Source organism: Melanaphis sacchari, unplaced genomic scaffold (genome assembly GCF_002803265.2).
Source record: "Melanaphis sacchari strain LSU unplaced genomic scaffold, SCAv2.0 Contig0_pilon_pilon, whole genome shotgun sequence".
NCBI lineage: Eukaryota > Metazoa > Arthropoda > Insecta > Hemiptera > Aphididae > Melanaphis > Melanaphis sacchari.
This window is the reverse complement of record NW_020270366.1, coordinates 10,011,322-10,038,096: the sequence shown is the minus strand read 5'-3', so window position 1 is coordinate 10,038,096 and position 26,775 is coordinate 10,011,322. Positions and strand designations below refer to the sequence as shown.

At 32.1% G+C, this 26,775-nt stretch overlaps 1 protein-coding gene across 1 annotated transcript in view; it reads left to right on the top strand.

Moving 5' to 3' along the window:
- Nucleotides 1-22,758, top strand: part of LOC112597259 (box A-binding factor-like) — a 42,028-nt gene extending 19,270 nt beyond the window's left edge. Inside the window, exons 2-8 of the mRNA XM_025343232.1 lie at nucleotides 5,018-6,470; nucleotides 15,724-15,875; nucleotides 16,004-16,393; nucleotides 20,625-20,752; nucleotides 21,219-21,386; nucleotides 21,586-21,655; nucleotides 22,224-22,758. Coding sequence (XP_025199017.1) covers nucleotides 5,018-6,470; nucleotides 15,724-15,875; nucleotides 16,004-16,393; nucleotides 20,625-20,752; nucleotides 21,219-21,386; nucleotides 21,586-21,655; nucleotides 22,224-22,513 — 2,651 coding nt within the window. The 3' untranslated portion in view covers nucleotides 22,514-22,758. The remainder of the gene's footprint in view (nucleotides 1-5,017; nucleotides 6,471-15,723; nucleotides 15,876-16,003; nucleotides 16,394-20,624; nucleotides 20,753-21,218; nucleotides 21,387-21,585; nucleotides 21,656-22,223) is intronic.
- The last annotated feature ends 4,017 nt before the right edge of the window (nucleotides 22,759-26,775 follow it).

Below are 26,775 nucleotides of genomic sequence, written 5' to 3'. Positions count from 1 at the left end.
ATACGGGTTTAAGTGATTTTCGTATTTTTTATTGTATATGTGTCGAAAAGTAAAAATCGGTTAAGTGTATCCGTGTGTACCGGCGTGAGAGAGTATGGGCCTAAACAAACCGGCTATTGATTCACACCTGAGGTCCTGTTTCCATTATACTACGAGGCTTACTGTAAATAAAAACCATGGGAACCCTTTGTTTGCGTAGGGTTAATTTTGGCTTAGTTTTTTTTTCTTCACTTTTATAACGCTGGTAAACAAATTGTCCTCAAAGACATTATTGTAACTTGGAAATATATATTGCTTCTAAAATAATATCAAATGAAATATTGCAGTGTCTATTACTTTTATCTACTAATATCAAGTATTATCTAGTAACGAATAGATTGTAAAAATTAAATACTTTCTATAAACAAAAGGAACATTATATTGCCCATAAATATCGATACGTCGAATTTTAGTTTCATGTTGTAATTTGACTCTAGTATGATAGGGGCTGAATTGACCATCCTCACTGTATAGACCTCCCTCAACGAATTGTAAATATATGTCCTTATCATATTATATTGACCTACAGTATTAGTGATTTGACCTCTCTGATGTTTAATCCCATATTAAAAAAGGTTATCACATTGGGTAGTTTTATTCGAGATTATCATATTAGAGATGTTCGAATTCGACACCCAGATGAAAATTATATTTAATTTTTGTTCTTGATTGTTTATCATCAAATCCAAAACACCCATAAATTAAATATTGGTTTGTTATCTGATTTTTATTCTAAGTGTTAAATAGTTTAAAATATAAACTATCTGATATTTTTGTTAATAGCTTAATGGTAATTCGTTTCACATTTTATAATTTAAAGTCTATGATTTACTAGTGGTAGAGATTAATGAATAGGTATAAAATCTTAACTAATCTATTTCAATATTTTGGCTTAAATATACCTTAAATTTTACATATTTCTCTATCTATAAATCTTAGTTTTAAATTTTGCAATATTCATTGATTGAAAATAATGAATATACATATTAGAGTGTAAATATCGCAGTAGTACAGTACTTATCAGTGTTTGTACTTAAAGTTTTTTACCATAGGTATTTAAATTTTCCTAACTTTAAGTTTGATTACAAATAAGCCTTAATGTTAAAGCAAACAACACAAAATCAGTTTTGCATAACGCAAATTTGCTACGTTGATTGTATATCAGAGAGAGAGAGAAAACAAATTATGTGGCATTGTGATAGTGTGCTTATATCAGTCATAATTAAGCAACAATAAATTTTAAAAGTTTGTGTTGGTATTATTTTTGTAGATACCAAAGATAATATCTTTATTTTATTTATATTATGTATTTTATTAACATATTCTTAGCTAATATTATACGTTATATTATATGATACAATTCAGTGGCGTGTTTAAGATATTTTTATGAAAATTTTTAGTTTATTACTATTATACATTTTGGATAAATATATATAAATATTTTATCATACGATACAGTTAAACTTATATAATTATTAACTAGTAGAAAACTATAATGTATTATATATATATTAGTTATATTATGCATAGTAATAGCATATACATGTATTATAGTATAAGTACATTTAGTTATATGTAGGACTAGGATTTATATGTATTTATGAAACCAAAATATTTTCATAAATATGTGCTAAAACACTCAAAATATGTATTTTACTAATATGATTTATTTAATAATATTTAATTATTTAATATATTCATATGAGTTACTAATGAAACAAATTATATTTTAAATAGTAAAATTATTAAAAAAATGAAAAAATATAAATAAAAAACACTAAAAAAAAAAAACTGAAAAAAATTAATTATCTTGATTATATTTATGATCACACGCATTTTTAAATTTTCAAATTCATAAGACCTTCGATTTGGTCGTAAAACTGCTTTATAACAACTAAATAATCCTTCGACTTCTACTAATGTTATTGGACAGTATTGCATTTTGACTATGTCTGAAAAAGTAAGTTCTATATTCAATGAAAATTCAGGAGAACGACCATTACTGCAGAGAATACTTTTGATAGCTATTAATAAATCATAAATTAACAAATTGTCGAAATATGTAGGAAAAAATGAAATTGTTGAGAAATATGTAAAAACATGTACTTATGGCAAAATATGTAAAAATATGTAAAATAAAATGTAGTTCATTTTATTGGAAATCCCTTAAAACGAATTTATCACTTATCTAAATTTATTTATCAAGTCATAGTAAAAATATGTATTTACATATAAATCCGACCCCTAGTTATATGTTATATGGTATTATAGTATAATTATTGTAATGTTACAAACATATAGAAATACATTTTTAAACATTTTTTCAAAATTTTTAGTATCTTAGTATTTATTATTTTTAAATATATTTAATATAATATGTTTTAATACAAAATTATGTTTCATTGAATACATTTATAGGAACTTTCGCAACTTTATTTAAGCAACAAAAAATTAATTAAAAGAAATTAACAATTTAGATCAGATTGATAATATTTATAGATTAAAATATTTTTAATTAACTAAGTTATGGACTTAAATGGTATTTGTATCTTTGATAAATTGACAAATTAGTTGTTAATATTTAAAAGTTGTAACTTATAAAATTGATTGTATATGGACTTAAGTTGTTAATGACTTAACCAAACCTTTTATATTTTGATAAACTTAGGCAAATTTATTTTTAAAACTATATAGGTATATTTGAATGTACATAAAGTATAATATTACCTATACTTCATTGCATTGTGTATAGTATTAATAAATGATAATATTCTACTTACGATTCCCAAGTTATATATCATCAAAATTGTAAATATACGTAAGATTATAGATGTTATAATAATATATAAATATATTAAATTAAAATATTATAGATACCTATATATATGGTATTGCAAAGTTTATTCTTCTAATCCTCTACATGTTTTATTATAATTATTTTAAAATGTTAAGCCATAGTGGGATTGGGATACACTGAAATTTCTAAGGGATGGTTTATATTAATATACATAATAATATATGTGTTAGTATATTTTATAAAACTATTTTCATTTTTTTATACAGTGAAAAAGTCCAAAAGAATCTCTCGGTTTTAATACACTCCACTCCACATGTACCTACATACGCGCCACTGTAAACTATAATACACATACAATTGATTAAACTGTAGGTATATATTATATAATTTCAAAAGGTTGTATATTTTAGGAATGATTGAGTGTGGTTATTTATAATTATTTATTTACCCATAGCAATGAGTTATTATTATAATTTATTATTGATAACATTTTGAGAATCATATTTTTTTATAGATGATAAAAAAAATGTTACATATGTTTATAATAAGTATATAATATTTGATAATTTTAAAGGTTCAAAATCGGATGATTTTATAACTACAATTAAAATAATTGTCCACTAGCTAGTAGATTCTTTAGGCATATTAATTAAAAGCTTATTTTGTTAACATCAGTTAAACTATTTGAACTGTTTATATATAATATATATTGGTCCACAGAAAAATAGTATCAATACGTAATAATGAGTGTTATTTATTGGGTTTTAATATCTATTCGAGATCGCAGGTTTCTACTATACTATAAACCTAATATAATAATTTAGTATAAAAATATACCTATGTTTAATTTTGATGTATATCAGAATGTTTTTTCTATACTATAACCAGTTAATAATGTGTAACTTGAATAAAAATGTATAAGTTTCTTTAGAAAAGTATGATATAATAAATATTTTAGTCGTATAATAATATGTTATGTTTATTATAATATTCTTTTAAACTTCGCATGATATTTGAATATGTTTAAGTCTAAAAAAGTAAAATGATTATATGAATGAATTTTAATGAATGTTAACATTTTAAATTGTTCAGTATATGGCACGATTAAAGTTGTGTTATTGACCTTAAAAATATTCTTTTGTGAAAAACAGCTAATAATAAGGAATGAAAATAAACGCATTTATTTTTATAAAATATTATAAATTATAACTATTATGTTCTAATCGACCATTGTACCGCACAGATATTCACTTTTTGGATAACTAATGATACAATTATCATTTATTGCTCATTGCCATAAAATTTAAAGACACCTACTTGTATATTATACGCTGCAGGTTGTACTTTTTTCACTTCGACAGTTAAGACAGTTATTAAACACTAACCGTGATTATTGCTGTAGTAAAGAGTAATAGTGATCGTAGAATTATAGAACTATGGAGGTTTGTAACATTAAACGTGTTTCAATAACTATTATATGAAATCAGATTTTTTTAACTTTTACCGATATAATATAAATATCATACAATTTTTTATTTTTTCATCAGTATATTTTACCTTGGGAAATGATAAAATAATTTTTATAATATTCTTCAAAAGTCAAAATATCCTAACCATCTGTGATTCGGAATGAATAAATCGATCAAATGAAATATTTTCTACTCACTGTCAGCAATGTGTAATATGTTTACCAAATGATGCATAGATATTGACGTAGTGCCGTTCGCATATATATATAAAATCTTAATTAAAAGTAGCGTTAAGGTTCCCATCCTGAAATACTTCTTAACTTGCTTTAATACCTTCCAAACACTTTAGAAATTTTATATTATTGTACATTTATATATATTTAAGAAATATATAGTTCGTGTATCCTAAAATCCATAAATTAAATTCGTAATATTGATATCAAATGTTATCTACGATGTAGTTATTCATAATAATCTATTGTGTACTAAAATTATAGTTTCATTTTTTTCTGAAAAAATGTAAACCTTTCCCTAGCACCCATTTTAAACGTACCTATAGATCGTTACCGCATTATAATAATACTATGTATCGTGCGTAACAAAACTTGAGTGGGTTTACATGTCAACCTATTAGGATTTATGTCTATATATATAAATTTATAATACGAAAACGAGTAAACTATAAAATATATTATTTGTTTATTTCGTTTAGGCTTATCAGCCATAGTAGCGGCGGAATCATCGTCAGAACAACTGAACCAGCATCAGCTCCACCACCACCACCACTTACAGCACCATGTGTTGGTCGACGACGGAAGGAATGATTGCGTCGGCGAGTTTGACACGTCCGCCGAGGAAGACAGGGCGGCAGCGGACACAATCGACGAGCTGAACAGCCGTCGCGGTGACGTGGTGACGACGACCGTAGTCGCCGCTGCGGAGGACGCGAGCGATGAATCGTCGTCGTCGGCGGCGGCCACAACGGCCGCGGCGCCGTCGTCGTCGTCACAGCAGCAGCAACAGCGTTGCGACGGCGCGGCCGATGTGGTAACCGCGGCGGCGGACGAAGAAAATGGCGGTAGGAGCGCGGGCACGCCCAGCATCGACTACGGGTCGCCGGCGGTAGATGGTGCGCCGGTCGGTAGGACGTCGTTCGGGTCGGAGGAGGAGGAGCCCGCCGCCGTCGACCGTTTACAGCAACAACCGGTTCACGGGACGGCAGACGAACGGCCGACCGGCAACGTGTACGTACGCCGCGATGATATGAACTATCATCATCAACACCACCACCAGCACCAGCACCAGCAACACGACAGTCCGCCACAGCTACACGCAAGCACCAGTGCAACGACCACGACGACATCGACGACCGGAGTCAACGTTAACAACAGTAACAGCAGCGGACCGTCGCCGAACAACCGTTACGACATGTTAGTGGCTCAGACTTATCAACAGGCCAAGTACGGCAGTGGCCGGGACTTGATGGCCTCGATTTTCCCACAAGTATTGATCGCCGGCCAACAGCGCGACGAAGACGAAGATTTTTACGAGTACCAGCAACAGGCGGCATACCAGCAGCAGCAGCAGCAGCAGCAGCAGCAGCAACAGCAGCAACAGCAACAGCAACAACACTCAAAGTTCGAACACATCGTGCTCAAACAAGAACCGCTGGACCGGGTTCAGCACGTGTACGCCGACGAGTACTTCCACCAGGAACACCAGCAACAGTTGTCCGTGCAGCTTCAGCAGCAACAGGAGCAACACTGCTCCAGCCCCGGCAGCTCGGCTGGCGGTTACGACGAGGAAGTGGTGGTAGCCGCCGCTGCGGCCAAAGGCGAATTACTCGACCTGCATTTGGCCCGGTCCGACGGCGGCGCGGGACCCGGGCAACAGGAAAACCCCTTTGCGCATCTCGTGGCCTCGCTGCACAGCGACTCGGGCAGCGCGTCTCCGTTGCAGGGACATTTGCACGACGACCAACAACAGGGCGGCTGTGGTTCGCCCACTGTCGTGTGCCAACAGCCGCACGTCGCCGACCACTCGTACACGCCGTCGTCCGCGACCGCAGAACAGCAAATCCCTCAACACTTGTCGTCGCAAAATCACCACGGCGTCTACCACAGTGGTTCCAACGTCATACACCACAACAGTTCCAACATCTCTAAGTGAGTTTTTCTTGATTTATTTTACTGAGCTTTTTACCACCCTCATCCCAACACCCACACCCCATCGCCGAACGGTTCTCGTTTTTGCGTTCTATATCACTCTCACACATACACACACACACACACGCACACACACACACGCATACACTCGCTCGCTCTATATCTGCCGTTTCGTGTGCAGTTCGGACGGGAACTTTCGTGTAATCGGCCCCCACGTGTCGACGATCGTTAAGATAATATTATTAACGAGCGTCGTGTTTGCGTTATGAAATCGTTTTGTCAGACGTGCGATTAACGTATATTGTTATTTATATATGATATTATATTATATCTAATTTCGATCGATAATAATTAGGTTTTCGGCTAGCGCGTTCGCGCGTGTGTGTACAGCTTGCACAGGTAACCGGTGGCGTAATCGTCGTTATCGGTTTCGAGGTTAAGGGCCTCTCGTACAATATTATTTTATTTTATTGTATATTTAATATTATATTGTACAGTAATAGTAGCAATCGGCCGCCGTCGAGTGGACTCCCGGGCGGCCGCAATGCACAGCACTCTCCGACGATCGACGCGAACACTAATAATTTGTATTATAGATCCAACATCGGATTGGTCGTGTGTTATTATTGTTTGCGCGTCTCCCCGTCTTCTCTTGGTAGTAGACAACGGCGTGTTCCCTAATAATATCATTGTTTTGATATCTCCGACCGGCCGCGGTCTTTTCGGCTTTTGCGGTTTTCTCGCCAAACGAACGTGACGTTTTTATTTCGTCGCGTACTTTTCACATCCAATACCGCATTTGCCACGGGGTTTTCGAACCCGATAAGACTTGCTTGTATCGTTTACGAGTTTTATTACTCGCCAACGGTGCAATGACCCACATTTATGCTATTTATTACATAATAATGTTGGTGTTGTCGAACAATTTTGTACTTTTTTGTCGCGGAATGCCCTGACATTTATTTTATATTTAGCATCGATGACGAACGTTCTCCGACAAATAATTTACAATTGAAATAATAATTTTAAATCGTACGTCATTAGGGTGTGTATGCGTTTTTGAAAGCCATTACATATTTACATAGTGCAATATTGTTCGTTTGCTTCGATAATTGGTCGTATTTCTCTCACCACTGTAGGAAGGTTAGGTTAAAAACATAGGTTTCATAAATAATTTTTTGTTCATAAGTAATCTTTATTTCATCATCATTATAACAATAATTTATTGTAACGTCTATTCTGGCCTATGTTTAAGGACATTAGATTATTTTATTATACTATGGGCTTTAATAATTAGTTCATTATTTTTAATATTATATATTACATTGATTATCGTTTTATTTTTTAATACGTCGACTATAAGACTACATTAATAGAATATTTATATTTTTAAATTACTGATCTCAATTAGTAATTTTGAACAAAAATTAAAACTGTATTGTTTTGGCTTATAGTTAAATTAGACAGTTAATGATCAAACTCCTCTCCTGTAGTATAGTAAAGGTTATATTCATTTTATAATAATACATACTGCTTTTAGTTTGAAGATTTTTTGTTCATAATTGTTGATCTAAAAAAAGAGTTGACCAATTCTATTAATAATATACTACTAATATTACGTTGTTGTTTTTGCTTTAAAATATTTTAAAATAATATTAAAGTATTTAAATTTTATAAAATAAAAGCCATAGAATTAAATTACAATGAAGACTTTTAATCGTTTCTGGTGAGAACTAAGAATTTTAAATATTATATTATTAATTTTTCTCCTCGAGATTTTAATTGTTTAATAATATGATAAAAGTATTTAAATGACTTAAAGCAATTAAGTATAATTTTAGCAATCTATATATATATATATATATATACAATACATATATTTTAAATATAATAATAATATACATTTTATTGTTTTCATCATAATATTTTTAATTTATTAAGTACAAAGTGTATTCAACTATAAAGTATTAAAATGATATAAATAAAAATTTTATTATTTTACTTTTGCAAATTTAAATTTGATAAAATATAAGGTGGTACTATGGTGGTAGATTATATCCATAGAATTTTTTTTAAGCACATTATTTAAAAATTATTATGGAAACAAAACAGGTATATTATTGTTGTGTAAAAATGTGTGTGGTTAAATTAAATAAAAAAAATCTGTGAAGTTGTCGACAGTAAATTATACGCAAGCGACCCGACGTTTATTGCTCACAAGTCACGTTGTAGTAACGCATATTACCCCATCTACTCGGTCGTTTACTTCCATCAGAAGATTTTTCAAAATTTGCGTTGATGTCGCATTTGAGTCTCTCGGTCGAAAGAAAATAAACCTAAATACATATATTACTAGAAGTGATTCATTGGTTCTCAGAAATAAAAAATTAAAATCATCAGCAAATCCAACGAAACACCTACTACAGCAAAACAATTACTATGCAGTATACACGCTCCGCTCTTGGTAAACGCGAAACTATACAGTACGATTTACAGATTTTTGTCGCAATTCTGCAAACGGCATTACATTTTATCGAGGTCAATGATCATCTTCAGGTCTTTGATATTCAAAACGACGGCGTCATAACTTAAGACGACAAACGCCGAAGTAGATCGGATTCAATAAAAAATTCTCAATCTTTTTTTTAAACCGTATCATTTTTTGTCGTCTGTTTAATTCTCATGGACCATTTTTTTTTCTTGAAATATTTATAATGTTATAAACCATAAATCTACAGGTATCCCAGAAAATATTCTTAATTCTTTTATTTTTTAATGTTAAATAGTCATTAGTGGTTGGTCAACTAGTTGCAGGCCAGCATATAAAAATAACCTCTTATCATCTAATTCTAACGCTATCTGTAGACATTAGATTTTCATATTATGTGTGTTTATGATGTTTGATCGGAGGACAACTGTGCTCCGATAATAGCTCTAACTATAAAACAAAAATTATATTTTAACAATTTTTGGTTAAGACATCTATTTTTACTAGACTCGACTTAAATTTTTTTGATTTAATTGTTAAAGCATAACACTTATAAAATTACCATAGCTCCTAGTTTTATTTCATCTTATAACTTAACATTTGACAGACTGTTAAATAACATATTGTATTGATGTATAATATAATATTTTGTTATTCTGTAGTTCTTTACCAAAATAGGCTCTCAAACGAATAAGTAACAAAACACAGTAAATAGTTGTAAATATTATTTTTACAGTTCTTGTTCATTGCAGTACTATTCTACATTCGTTGCAATATCATTTTAAAACTATATTTACGTAGTACTTCTGAGGAATAGCTTTTTAATTGTTTTAAATACATTCTTGTCATTCTATTCAATCGCGTGTGTGGCTTTATTTCTGTGGCCGTGAATAATAGTAATCAAATACGTGACATTTTACAAAAAAATATACTGTTAAAATTATTATTTTGTTGCCAGTAATTTATCATCTTTTTTAATTTTAATTAGGTATAAACCACTGACCAAATTACCAATTTGAATATGCAACACACGTCTTGTTGGCGTTTATTTTTTGGGAATAAGCTATGCAATATCGACATGTAGAAATCGCGTTATATTTTAAATTCCAATGTACATAAATTAGATAAGTAATGAACGAAAAATTCATCACCTTTTTTTGCATATTGATGAATAAATAAATTAATAACTATTTTAAACAATTCATCGTGTACTTCAAATTTTTATCTGTCACGTTTATTGACATCAATAAATATAATTTTATTTGATTTATTTATAATACTTATATTTTATTAGAATATTCGTTATTTATTATGAAATATTATTAAATGTGTTGATTTGATATAAATCCAACGTGTGCTATTGTAGTTTATTTCAAATTTGGACTTAATGTCGTCAATAAAACGATAACGGTCCTTATTAATTATTATTGCAACGGTGCAAGGCCACCTAGACTTAAAAATTGTGGTTAGGTACATTGTGGAAGTGTACATAATAATAATTTTGATAATCGCTATATGGGCTTTTTTCTAAAAATAATTATTGATGTTTTTGTTTGTGGCCTGAACACGTAGATACATAGTACATTTGAAGTTCGAGAGATTATCAAAAAAAAATTTTAAGCAAAAAACTAATTTTGCATTTTTATAAATTCATATCATAATTAATCGGACATCGTAATAATGTTTTTCGTGTAGGACCAAATAAAATTCGGTTCTATTTTTAATAAAATACGCGAGGGCGCACGGAATTTTTCCCAACTATTTACGATTAATGCGTGTGGCGTGTGTGTGTGTGCGCGCGTGAATGCATGCACGCGCATGTATGTTATATATTACTATTATGTACATACTACATATACACATAAGTAATTGTACGCGCGTGGTGTATGTGTCGTAGTATGTACAGTGTAAAACGAGCGTCGCGCGTTCCAAGAGGAATGAAATATAATAAAAACCGTCGTTGTGTTGTCGCGGCTGCCGCCGCCACCACCGCCGCCCCCGTCCTCTGCGGTTGATTCGTACGACCGACGGCGGCCTAATGAATAAATGGTAATTGTTCCAACACGTTCTTCGTGTGCTCGCCCATTGTGAGCGCAGCAACGTGTGCAAAGACCGTGTAAATTCATTATTACTTCGAAACGAAATGTAAAAAAAAAAAAAAATGTTATATTTATGCTGGCGACCGTTTTTTTTCCATCTAATTTTATGGACGCGATTTAAGTGTTTGCACTCGAAACCAAGGACACAACACCACCTATCCTCTCCCCCCCCTTCCGCCTTCACGAAGTTCATTTTTATTTTTTATTACTCGCGTAGGCCTAGATAAAACGCAATTTCGACGTGTTTTCCACGGCGTTAGTGCGAAAATGTACACATAGGTTTTGTCATTACTGCCGTCGTCGACCCTCTCGTAAGAACGGTGTCGGATTCGTGTCATTTGGTGATCCGGTCCCGGATGTGTGTGAATAGATATTTATGTGTTATTGTTAATTTAGCGACGTGGACAAGGAAAAAGTGCGTAAGGGTTTCGTCGTGAGATTACACATTTCCTTTCGAGTTAGTTATTTTTTAATACATAAAAAACGAATGACAATATTTTAAAAAATCGTCTATATAAATAATAGAATAGATAATTTATATGATAATATAATATGTAATGTAAATGTTGTGGTCTTCGCTTGAATCGTTTAATTCTAAAATGGTAATTTTTTTCTATTGAAATCAAAAAGTTTTGATTAGATAATCGAATTAATAAATAATGAGTTTACAAAATAAACAACTAAAAAACAGTGGTAATTATTGGCGAGATGTTAACAAGTTATCACGTGTACTTTTGTGTTAGTCATTATTAACAAGTTTATAATAAGTAATTTTGTTAGCCACTTATACTGAATCAATTGATCATATATTTTCTCCCATAAAGAATAAATGGCCAAAATAAAAATATTTTTTTTATATAAAAACCCTAATTCAGAATTTGGTACTTTATTATATTTAAAACATGATAAAAGTTCGACTTTTTACGTATATGGCCATCATTGAATTTTTGCATATTATATGGATTATTTTTCCAACTAATGTATGTCAATTTTATTATACTATAAATTTAATTGCGCATTGATCTGCAGTTTGCCGGTGCGCGTGCTGTTGACGAACGGTGTTTTATTCAAATGCTGACTCATCGTTTCCGCGAGGGGAGAGTCGGCGTGTATCATACATTATGTGCAATAGTGGATTTTTTTCTCTCGACGTTCAATATTTATAATAATAATAATAATCACTACAACTCTGCCTAGGTGTACAAAACTTGTGCGTGCATATACACTAGTACTACACTGCGTTAGCAAGATTTCTTTAAAAAAAAAAATTGTTGTGTTCACTTTTCGCCGTTTTAGAATTCACCGCCGTCTTTTCTATTGAAATACAATTGAACGGTGCGGAGGTTGTGTGTCGTGTGTTGTGTTATGAATCGCTTTTATTTTGAATACCTGTCTGTACGAGTTCCGTGTCGAAGGCATGATATAATTTAGCATAAAAAACCCAATGATTATTAGTAATGAGAAGAAAATAGTCAGGTTTGAACTATCTGGTGTGCGATTGGCATTACGATCATTATAAAATAATATACATTTTAAATTTTTTTCCTTCACAAAGGATCGGCGGCGGCAAAGATGTGCTTAGCTTGGCATTTTGTTCACATACGACAACGATGCCGCCGTCGCGTACGGTATACTAAAAGAGGTGACGGCGATGTGTCCGCCCACGGGTTTTGTTCGTTCTAGGAAACTGACGGTGGCGGCGAATGTTTACACTTTGCCGTTTTTACACTTTAAGCGACGTATAAAAAATTATTATAAATTGTTCAATTATTATTACTCATACTGTAATCAGTTACCGTATTTAATAATATTTTATATTATTTTGTCTATCAACACACACGTCTCTGACTACTTGATAAAAGTTTTCAGTTGTCCAGAGGGAGGAAAACAATATTCTGTTCTATTGAAAAAAAGAAAAATATTTCATATTATATCAAAATATTCATCAATGTGTTGTAGGGTATGTATTATATATATATAGGTACCACACTCAATTCGTTTAACTGTTGTGTCGAACGAACGAGAATTTCGTTTTACCTAAATAAAATAATGTGTAATTTTCGTAATTTAAAAACGAACATAGTAAAAAATTTTCTTCAAGCTTGACCTCATCAGTCGGTGAACAATGGGTGAACTTTGTCCGGTCTGAATGAGCAGATAGCCGCCGTCGCCGAACAAAGGGTGGTGCCGTGCGTCTCGCAGGCAGGTGTCCACCGGCATGAATATACTCTACCGAGTGTGATTCCTCTTGCGGGCAGCAGCTGAGTCCGTCGTTTGCGGCGATGTTTACCTATAAACTATTTTTCTGTTTGCCGACAGTCGATTGGACAATTATTGTTATTATATCAATGCCATTCGTTGATCGTTTTTCACAATACGTACATTTGTGATGACAACATCTACGAAATTATTGTAAATCGTGGCATCACACATTTACTACAAATTTAACGGTCAAATGGTACAGCGTTGGGTCAGGGTGGAATTAATCAATTGCGTATTTAAAGTAGTAGTCACACGATTGACCGGATTCCCGATAAGATGACTACAACTATATAGGGTTTTGTTTGTTCACGGATTTTGTTAAAATCCGTTTCGTTTTTGATCGGTTTCCGATTTCGCCACTAAAACAATAATAATAATTATTATTGACGTGTGTCATAATAATACGCGGGTTTTGTAACAACGGTGTAGTTTTTGGTGTATAGTCTGAACGTAAATATTATTATTTATTTATATAATACATATATGTATACATGTATATTACTGTATTTATTTTTTTATCTTTATAAGACTGTCCGTGAACAGCAGCAAATTCATCGTGTTTATAATACGTGATGACGACGGCGGTGCTCGAGGACAAGGACATATTGTTATTAAACACGTTCTTTTCAGAAATATTATATATTATTATGTGCGTTCTATCGTAATCTCTTGTCATTGAATACCAGAGCATATTTTATTTTTTTTATTATTATTTCTCAGTTGCTATCGACAAAGGGACGTTTTTGTTTTGATTAAAGTATAAACCACTTAGATCGCTGCCAAAACTTTGAATGTACATTGCAGATATCCGACATCGCGTAACCCGACACGACGTTTATACCTGTGTGTACTTCCACGTATATATTACCTTGAACGAAAATGTTGATTACTGATTAATGTATGAACTATGAGACGGTATCGGTTTTCCGTGTTGATTTCATAGTATTACATAGTATACCCAACGTATAATAATTATTTTTATATATTAATAAATTGTGTTAATACGACGCGCCGGTGTTCGGCTAAACCCTTTTCTTTAGTTTTCTCGGGAATTCGGTATGCGTGGTTTTTATCGAGAGCTACGGCGGCGTTTGGCACATACGATCACGTACGATCGAACACTATTCGCGAGCATGTTTGAAGCCAGAGATCACGTTTGTTGTTTTAGTTTTAAAATCGTTCACAATTCGTAACCCATCGTTAAGGTTTAGGAGATTCTGCGCACGGTTGGTTGACCATGAGTTCTGAATGTTATGATGTGTATATCTTTATTTACATTAACTTTAATTACTGTATTTTGTCACAAACTACTATAAACAAGTGTATAATAACCTAGAATATAATACAATATCGTCGTGTAAATTAAATAAAATATTTAAGATTTTTAAACGTAGAATAAATACTAGTCTATAAGACATTGTTTTCTGCAGCGAATGTTGTCGTTCGAGCTGAAATTACGTCATTCAGTATTTCTGTACCTATACATATATAAACTCGTTGATATTTCGTGCCGCAGTCGTTTTAAAATTTTTGCTCAGAACTGCTAACCTATTAAGCATGTCAACGAAAAAAAAATTTACACCTTTATTAGGTATAATTTAGTGTTGAATAAATTTTATAAATTGAATTTTGTAGATGTACACGCGCAGTTAAGTGTGCGGTTATTATTGTGATCTCTTGACGTGGGTTCCATTTCACCCAGGACTGCTTTATTATGTTGCAAAAGCTGCTACAACCCTTTTTGTCGTTCTGCTATAGGCGCGGGAGAAGTGATATCGATCATTGCCATAAATTTAAATATTGTTTTAGTATTATTGGAAGGGAGGGTTTTAAAGAGATCTTACGACCTCTTCTTCACGTTGCTTGTTAAGTTACCGCATCGGATGTTAAATAAGACAGTGTAGTAATAATAAAAAAGTACCTAATAATGTTATAGAAAACTGTCTGCCCATTCCTCTCCTCCCCTTACCCCTTCTGTTACCGCCCGACAAGTCCATAGTAACGTATTATGATGCTCGGCGCCAAGGCTGAACGTGTCGCCTGGTGAAAACATTGGCCAAGGCCTCAAGGTCGTAATCGCAGCTTAGTGAGACACGTACCATCGGGTCGGTCGTCTTGTCGGGTGTTGGCCAGTTCGCGTCAGACAGTGATCAGTTGTACCTCTGGTCTTTCACTCTCTCTTTAACATACACATACACTCACGCTCTATTTTTCTTCCCCTCTCTTTTCATTCACATACTCTAAGTATCTTTTCATCTTATATATGTATATATAATACTTATATACATTTATAATACATATAAGTCGTAACCCCGACGATCGTCGGTCACACTCGTTCGGGTTCGACAAAACTGATCATCGCGCCATGCAGCTTTCTGATCGCAATACTTTGTTTTCCGCACAGTTCATCTATGTATCAGAGAAGTAACAGTGGCGGCGGTGGCTTGCAGTATTCAACTTCCCTGCCACATTACTTTACGTCCTCACCCGAGCTCAACCAACAGCAGGCCAACAACATCATCACATCCGTGGCCGGCAACCAAATGTGGTCTACAGGTACGCCAGGGATAATTTAATCATTACTTATAATTTATTGCATCTACCCACGTATACTTTATACAAACTTGCCCGTTCAAAATTTACCGTTACTTGAATCATTTTCTTTTGTTGTTCCCTTGCTGCAGTTGTGTCCGAAGACGGTACCGGAGGATATTCTCCATCGTCGACAAGCAAACAGCAGCAGTCCAATCACAATGGCGGTGGTCTGCCAGCTTTCGCTCAGCGTTTTAGCACACATACGTCCTCTGCGTCCGCGTACACTGCTCCAGGTTCGTCCCGGTCAGCCCCGTCGTCATACCACTCGATCGCCACGCCCGGTGTCACACCGTACCATCTGACCGCTACAGCCGTTAACAACGGTGGCCCGGGCGACACCTCATCGCTCCAGTGGGCCACGGCAGCTGCGGGTTACGCGAACACCGACGGCACTATAAACTACGCTCCAATGCCGATCAAAAATCAGGTGGGAAGGAGTCGAACAAACGCGTTCTCGGCCGCCGCTTCGTTGTCAGCTTGTAAGTATAATATCATATATATTTTTTAGCGATTAGTATGCGACGATTGATACCATGTCTCGACTCGCATAACATTTAGTTTAAAACGTTTTCAGAAAATCTTTGGAGAAAAAAAAACAATACCTACTATACTTATTAGGCAAATTATGTTTTCGAATATTTATCTTCTGTCGGCGCAGAACTATCGGTTATCGCGCAGTAAAGTGTCTCCGCATAGACTTGAAAAACACTAATACCATAATTATACATGTTTACATATATATAATATATATGTATGTATATATTATAAATATATATGTGTGTATGGCGTGTGCCGCATGGTCTAGAACTTGGGTCGGTTACAACCCAAACATAAAAAAAACCAATAATAATAATAACCATGTATAGAAGAGAATGAGCGAAGTGTTTGTCGTTGAATCTCCCGCTGTGGGGTAACCGATTAATAGGGTAGGTGTTTTTTTCTCGGGGCGCGCGCGCTGCAAAAGTGCCCACCCAAAGCGACTGGAACCTTTTGCGGGCTTGCCCGTCGTGTTTATACGTATTTTAATAATAATAATACAAAAACAATGTGTGCGTTCGAAGATCGAAAGGGGATCCGTCTCCTTTTACAACGCATACGATTCAATAATAATATCTGTTTGCCATTAATTAAACGCCCATTTAGGGGACACCGGTCTGCTGCCGTCTGGTGCACACACACATGACTTCGTACTTAGGTACATGTTATTAACGTGTACATTTGTGCGGCGGCGATGGTGGTCGTGCTAGTAACACGTGTTCGCGAACTCGTCTTTTGCCCTTTGCCTTTTTTTTTTAATATCGATACACAACACTATAAAATGTATAATAATATTATAATACTTTGTAAATACTCGTAAATATTGATTATACGCTCCTTGCATACACACACACACACACACACACACATATCACAACCCCCTCGTGGTCGAACGTCGTGCGTGCCAATATAGTATATTGTGCGACGTGTGTGTCTTTCCTGTCTTGTCCAAATATCGTGCATCCCCTGTCTTTGATTAATGTTCGGCGGCTAGTGGTAAAAACGTGTGTTCGAGGTCGGGTTGACCTAACCCAACCAATACCACCACCGTTGTCGCTGCTATTTAATACATTCGAATAGGCAGACTGTCTTATGCTACCCTGTTACATCTTATAATATTCTGTACTACTATTTAAGTAATAATATTTATACCATCCGATGTTAAAATTTTTAATTTAATCTCATACAGATTCTATGTATAAATCTACACGTTACACGGCTACAAATTTGACGGATATTATACTTAATATTTATATACTATAACTACGCCGTCGTGTTCATAATTTCTAAAGAAGTTTACCAATGGAAAAAAATAAAAATAAAAATACCAGTTCTTAACAAAACGATTGCCTGTTGAAATTATTTATTTTTTAACCTATTGATGTAAGATTGACTCGTCAGGATTTATCTTTTCATATAATCAAATGAACTGTAGTGTACAAATACATGTTATATACATGTTGATGTCGTTTAGTCTCATTTATATATACGCATCACGACAGTATAATATACTGCAGTGTTTACTCGGAATGATATTGTTTTTTTCGAATTGTAAATCTAAAAGTATACCCGTTGTGGTGATGTTTGTCACTAACGAAATCGTTAACGTTTCCATTATTGTAAATTGTGCTCTATAATATAGATTCAACGTTCGACGCAGTTTCCTCACAGTCGGTGCGTGTGTACAGTATAATTATTTGAATTCTCTCTCCTATACGATAGTCTATAAAAATATAATAACAAGCGGACAATATATATTAAAATATAAAAACTAGGTTAAGTCCCGTTTCGTTATCATTGTATTTATTATGTATGTTTTCCGTTAGTTGTTTTTTTTTTTATATATATATTTTTTCCCTACCGTTTTATCACAAATTTTGTTGCTCCCTCGATAACTATTATGCCCAGAGCCCGAATTACACGCGGAAAACGGAAGCTCGTTATCAGCAACGGCCATGTTGGAAACGAAAAATTATACATGCACCGAGCAGGATCAATAGCCTCCATACTATATAGTATAAACCCTTCTAAAATAACATATCATAATATGTAGGTACTATGTAATTGTTATGCTTGTGTTTAAACGCACACAAAAAATAATGTGTATATATAATATATACCTAGTTAGTTATTTTTTCTTACGTGTGTTAATCGCAATTGCGTGCCATTTTTAATTGTCATAGTACTAATCGAACGTGGTTAATGTCACGTATAGTGATTCGGACGCACATTTCAGGCTCGCGCGACCGGCTTGTGTTGTACAACTGTTTAAAACTAATTATTATTGAGTGTAGGTAAATTATATAATTTTGATTATTTACAAAATATATATTTTATTCTATGAATAATGATTGTGTGGATTTTTCAAATATTCACAGATATTTCTACAAAACAATATTATTTAGTTTTGTTATTTTCAAGTAATTTACGGTGGCGTGCGTTATAAGTTTTTTTTATTTTTTACTCGTTATTGACACCATCATCACCCATTTATTTGTATCTACACATGTTGCCCTTAGATAACTGTAGAACAACCGACGGATGACGGGTAGTTGACGGTCCGTCTCGATTGTAATCAATCCACCAATATACGATATTGCTGTTTATCGGTTCACCACCAGCGAAGGGTCGTGTCACGAGCTATACTGGAAGATTGTTGACGTTTACACGGCTTGTTGACCTCGGGGGCGATGGTGTATATGACACGGTTAGGGTGGGACGAGGGACAGTAAAATGATATCGTGCCTTAAATATTAAATCCTTTAGTAGACCTTTTTTTTGCCTTTTTTAATATTTGCCTTCGGACCACCTTGTCAAATATTTATCGAATCACCCACTCGCTAATGCGTACGTTTGCCGCGGCGCTAAAACCCTCTGCAAGTGTGATGAAGACGACACCCCGGGATATCGATTAGTATATATTTATTTGAAACACATATGTTAATCTCAAGTTTACGACTGTTTCTCTAAAACCGCGTTATTTTATGTTTTTTCTCTACTGCATTTTGTTTTAAGTGAGATACGTGTATATATTACGTAAACCATAAAAATAGCATATTAAATATTTTATAGACAAAAAATATAATTTTAGCGTATGCGTTTAGTAAACCTGTACGTTTAAGATCGATTAATCTCTAGTTAAACGAAATTAATTTGTATAAAAGTGTGGCACATATTAAATGAATCAAATAAATAATAAATTAATGAAAAAAATAAACTTAATTTGTCTATATATTATTAACGCGTCGTATCCGTATGTATATTATTATGAAGTCTTTTTATATTTTATTGGGAGGGGAGTTGCTATTGATAAACGGTTCAACTTTTCTGTACAACTCGTGCTTAATAGGCGTTGCGAATATATTATATACTTGACATGACTAGTCACGCCTTCTCCCCTTCTCGTCCACCACCACTACCACTACCCCTCAATATATTATACAACAAATAGGGTGTAGTCGATCGCTGCAGACGTGTTGACATAGTGTCGTATTTTGTTTGTGTATGCACCATATAATATATATCTACAAATATCATACAGTCGATGAGATGGAAATGTTTTGTGAGGGTTGCGAATGCGTGAATCACGGAGCGGTCACCATATCATTGTGGAGGCGTGACGGCACCGGTCATTATTTGTGCAACGCGTGTGGACTTTACTACAAGATGATTGGCATAAACAGGCCCTTAGTGAAACCACCCTAACGGCTGGTTAGTGACTATAAAAGAAATCTTTTACAGCGTATACGCTCACCTATATATGTGATTTGCATGTATGAACTTTTGTTTGCTATTATTATTTGTTTTCTCTGTCTTGGGGCGTACAAACATAAAAATAACATGTAGAATTATAGACGTGTTGGTATACATAAAATAAATACCTTTAGTAGCCGGTAATTACTGAATTGTGTACCTACAGCTTTACAGGTAAGTGGTTCTTATAGCGTTTCAGCACGACTTCTCTCCCCTTACTATCGATACGAGAATCTTTGTAGAAATACCTGGTAACCAGCTATTTTTTAGTGATTGATGTTTTTATTCATGTGTTTTTGTTTGTTGTACATAATTTTCTTCTCGATGACCGTCTTCCGATTGGTCGTCATATTTATAATTTAAAACCGTTTAATAAAAAACTAAATTTTAATATAGTTTATTTGTTTATTATTGTTTTAGTGGCTTCCGGCCCGAGCTCGTCCGGTTCTGGGGATTTCTATAACGGCCCTCTGTATCATCATGTGCCCGCTAGTTTTGGAAGATCATCTGGAGCCAGCGGATTAGAAGAGAAAACTACGAGAAGAATGGTACGTAATTACATTTACTAAGTTTACAGTTTTTTCTATTTAATATCTTTCGAGATTATATTATGATATCGGTTGGTGACAATGTAAATAATATCAATGGCGATGAAATGTACATTTCTAATCATAAAGTTTCATTACCCGTAACACGTGCTACTAATAATAATCGAATTTGCCGGCTTCCATTATCACGTCTTTAAAAACATTTGTATAGATTATGACATTATTATGACCATTTTCTAATCTGTCACAACATAGATATGGGGTTATTAATCTGCGTGTTCATTCATAAACAAAACTTGAAATCGCGGCGGGCTCTTCCGGTCTGGGCTCCCCGATGGCTAGACGCTTTGTGCTGCATGTTTTGAATTCTCCCAACAGCTATATAATGAGCGCTAAAAATCATCATATTGTGTTACTTATATATATACAACTAACGATAAAAATGTTTTAAAATTTATTTTTTTAGCAAAACGCATCTAGACGTCAAGGATTACAGTGCACAAATTGTCAAACTGCCACCACGTCATTATGGCGCAGAAATCAAGTGGGTGAGCCTGTGTGTAATGCATGCGGTCTATATTTTAAGTTACATGGCGTTAAGAGACCCCTTACAATGAAAAAGGACTCTATCCAGGTGATTATTTGTTTATTTTTAATAGAAATAATATGATGTGTTATGTTTAAACCGACTTTTACAGCTCATTACTCTAGTTAATTTCGTACAGTTTATTCATGCATTTTCTAATTTTAAATTCTATGTTCTAATGATTGAACCATAACATACAGATATATTTTTTTGTTTTTAATTTGAAAATTTTTATTTTTATTTTCAGACACGAAAGCGCAAGCCCAAAGGTGGATCTAAAATAGAACCAGAACCTAAGAGAATCAAACAAGAAATACGTAAGTCAAATATTTTATTAATTATTATTATTTAGTTATAGTTGTGTATGAGTACGAAAGAAGAACTTGTATTAAATATATTTTAATTTTAATTATAAATTTATGGTTATTAAAAGTTACACAGTTATTACTAATCTGCAGATAATGCACGCAATATCTTTTCAATAATGATTATAAAATATGATAGTGACAAAATTTATTATTTATTATTAAGCACCACTACTAGTAACTATTACATAGTGTTTACTTGATAAATAATAATAATAATGATAGTCATTATTATTATAATTCTTAATAATTCTAAGTACTAAAAGGGGGCTCTTTTTAAACTGGTTATTTACTATACTTGGGCACTGTTTAATGATAATGTTCATGATCATAAAATGTCATTGAAGCATATTAATGTTAACATGAGTTTAGGTACCTACTCCAGTTATAATTTTTTTTTTTAATATAATTCATATACACTTTTAGTTCTTTAATCCTCTTATTTTTTGTATTGAGAATTTCTAATAACTATAGTTTAATAAATGTTGTATATTAATAAATTTTTTTTTTTTTTAAATAGCATCTGAACATAACTATAGTGACTGTCACCGTACATCTGGCAGTGTTTTGAACCATGGAAGTGCAAGTTCAGGTCTTGCATATGCCAATTTGTATCAAACAGCTTCACATATAGCACCCGCTTACTATGATGTCATCAAGTCGGAGTCATCTCAAGAGTCTATCAACAGTCCACATATAGTAAGCCTAGCATCTGCCAACAACAACAATAACAACAACAACAACAATAATAACATAAACACCGGCAACAAAGATAGGCCTAGTGTTCTAACCATGTCAGTTAATTCCTAAAAATTAGTATATTTCTCCTTGACTATTCTTTAGAGTGTTATCAATCTTGTTGATTTCAATATTATTATAATAACTATATTTATCATTAACGAACAAAACGAAAAAATTATTATGTTTTATTTATATTATTATTATTATTTACATTATTTAACTAATTACATAATTTTATATAGTACATACATTACTGATTGAAATGTAGGCAATTTTCAAAGACATTATTTTAGGAGTTTTATTTTTTTTCAAAAAGCAAAGACTGCATATATATTTATATTATGTTCAAGAAACAAAATTTATGAAACTTAAATTTATAAGCTCATATAAGTAATTTTATTTAATCACAAGTACAATATTTTATTTTATTTTTTGTTCTAGTTGAATCTCTATTTATAAAACACTGATTTGTTAATTAGCATTTACTGTATTGTACATTCTTACACGTATAAGTCCTTAATTTATTGTACATATGATGTACTTAATTTGTTAATATTAATATCAGTAGCTTGAAAATTATTATTTTTGTTCTTAAGTCATCGTTTTTGATCAATTAGAGATTGTAATTAAAAAAATTGTTGAAATATTTTGATTAATGATAGTTTAATCTAAAAAAAAAATATTTTCTTAATTTAAAAATTATAGCATGTTAATTTTAAAATAATATTTTTCATCATTATTATTATAATAGATATATTTGTTGTTGTAAAATTGTAATTATTTAGTCGTAGTTTCGAGCAATTTATAAACTAATTTAAACGTGTATGATCAATCGATTTATTTTTACACAAAAAAAAAAAAAAAACACTTAGAACTATGTAAAATTAATTAAATAAAAATTGCTGGTTAATTAAAACAAATTATAGTACAGAAATATGCATTATAAATCATTTAAATCATGTTAATATTTAAGCAACTATTTTTTTTGACATTATTTTGAGTGATGAAACATTTACATGACTGTAAATAAATAAATTTTAATTTGTAATATCATAATTTGGCTTTAAAATTATTGCTTACTAAAATCTATTTTTAGTTTCTACTTTTATTGAGCCTTGTCGCTATTCATTGTTATGTAATATTATTTAGTTAATATTTAAAATGTAAAAACAAACCTACAAACAAATTTAAAGTTCAATTCAAGAGTGAGTAATCATCAAGAGCATGTAATTAGATATCTTAAATCCGATAGGCGATAGTAGATAGCTGATAAAAGAATTTTTTAATTATTTATCAAATATTAAAAGTCGAATATTACGGTAATATTATTATGTACAAACTCACAATTGTCAATACGAATCTTATACATTTTAATAAAATGTCGCGATCGATATATTATCAACTTGATTTACAGATTTGCGGCGATAAACGTTTAATCTATAAATGGATATACATCGTTTTTTTCCTACGATACAGCCGTCGATAACAAATAATCAAATGTTATCATTGTTTAGGTACCATCGGCTATGACTGGGTAAGTACTTACTTTTATAGCTAGGTATCCAAAATCTTTAATCTTATTCATTAAACAATAGTCGTAAGGATTAATAAAAATGATAATTTTTGTGATCTTAATGTATCGGTAGAGTGAATTTTAATTTCTATAGACTTTCTTCCATATAGCATCATCATGTTCGTTTGCAGAATCCAATAGTACGTTGTATGTTTGTATGGTTTGTTTGAAGTTGACAATAGTTAATAAATTGTGTTCTCTAAACATGTGTTTGTCGTTGGTAGATTTTCAATTTTTTGACAATTATTTTTAAATTTGCTACAGACTCGTACCTACGGAATACAAAGTGACGCCTGGATAAAATATGAATATCTACACGTGATTTCAGGTGTACCCACAACTCCTGCAAATTAAACTGACCCCTTGTAAACCAACTTATTACTACCAATAACTGTAAGTTTAAATAATTGTGTTAAAAATAATCAATTAAAAAATAAAACCTTTACCTAGTGGATTTTAATTCTACAAATCTACAATATAACTAAAAAAAAAAAAATGAAAACTTTATATTCATAATTTGTACACATTGATTCATTAAACAGTCTCTGAAAATATACAATGTAGATTTTGTGAAAACATATTCAATAATATTAGTCTCTTCAGTCTTCGACTCTCCTTAAAAAAATTTATAGCATACCAGGTTCGCACGTCTATGCTGCACTGGCCATACTATTGTATAGTGATGGTTTTTCGAGTCCTTGAGTAAAAAATGTCATACTTGTAATTTGTAAGTCATTAGTCCTGTCTGGACCGTGTAGGTTGACATTTTGTCGTTTTGTCGTAATATACACCAGACAGTCAATTATTAGTTTCAATGTAAATGGTTAAAATATTTTCGGATTGTTATCGAAAACTGCTTTGGGTCCCGAAGTTCGTTACACTATAATAATCATGTACGGCTGACGGGTTTAAATACGGTATTGTGACGTAGATACTTAAATGAACTCTTTTCTGATCACTATATAGTGATGTTAATGTAAAATTATCTAAATTACAATCGAATGTCATTTTAAGTATAATATAATTTTTTGTTGCTGTTATAATATTGTTTTTTTTTTTTTTTTTTGTTTGGTGTATTATAGGTATTTGGTATTTTGGTAAATATTAATTATCGATAATCCTATTATTACCTGCGTATCCATGTATAGTCTGTATGGGTATAGGTCTTTGGTATTTGCATAATGCATTCGTCATGACTATAATATATGCAGTGAGATATTGTAAGTCATAGTGCATTATTTTTCTGCTTCCTCTTAATATTCTAAATTAATATTTTGTATTTTTTATGACATTATTTTATCATTATTTTATTTAGATTCACTGTAAACGCTGTTACGAGTTACCGATATCTCGGTTGATTATAGAACATCCTACGCTTTTGTTTGGTAAATGCGGTTGACATGATTATGAATACGAGTAATCAATGGCTGTTACTTCCTCTCGCTCATGCGTGCATTTTTATGTCACATGTTATAATAATATTATTACAAATCATTACAATAATAAGTAATGACTAATATTTTTCGGTTTTATACATTTCGACGAACATATTTTTCTACTTCAATATTTATTAATGTTAACGATTTACGTATTTGAGTAAAATTTTTGAGGGAAAATGTTTTTTTTTTTATTGTTATTAATTACATTTAGATTTCTAATTTAAATATAATATAATATTGCATTTAATTTTTAATATTCATTATAGAATTATAGTTTAAAATGTCTCACGCTTAATAAATTTTTTTACATAATTTATTTAAGGTTAACTAAGATGTATATTTTGTAATACATGAATTATAATGAAAAAGCTATTAAGGATGGACGGTAGAATACCTTTGTTGCGCCACTTAAATAATATGCACTGATGAATATTGGATATTGTATTATATATTATTTTTATTTAATATTATAATGTAATGTGAGTAATGTATAATTTAATACTTACTTTAACCGGTAATAGTATGGTGTGATAATTGTATTATACAATCATATTTAAGTATAGGTATCTAGTTGTTTGAAAATGTCAGTAATTTTTCAAATTACAAATAACTTGATTTGCTCCCGATTTTCCAATCATTTTTCTGACAATTATTGTTTCATAAAATTTTTTCTTAATGTATAATTATTAATTTCTTTGACAGTCTGCACACTTACTGAACCTAAAAACAAAATATTATTTCAAAATCAGTAATCATAGTATTAGGTAAATCATTATATACCCTCTTGGTTTTGATGCTTATATGTGGTCACCATTTAAAAATATATAGTTAGGTGTATTTATTATAAAACAAACACATACACATAATGTCATAATATATATAATAACGTATTAGAATAGAGAATTTGGGAAAAAAGACTGACTGGGTAGAATTCCTATATAATCCGTCTTCACTATCTAATTATACAAATAATATTATTATTTTACATAAGTATTTCATCAATGGCAGATCGCGAGATATTGATTAGAGTTTACATAACATCGTCCACTTGTCAACTTTTATGGAGATTGGAGGGATTAACTCAATATGATGTAAAAGAATTTTAACTGTAATAAAAATCAACAACAAATCATTTTATATAGCTAAATTTTAAATACCGTTTAAAATTTAAAATATTCAGTTAGTACATGTAAATATTAACTATTTTAAATACCATCATTTCAATACTCAAGGAAAAAAGTATTTAACTTTGTATTCGGTACCAATGTAGGAAAGTATGCATTTGAATAATTGTTTTACTGAATTACTTAACAATAATA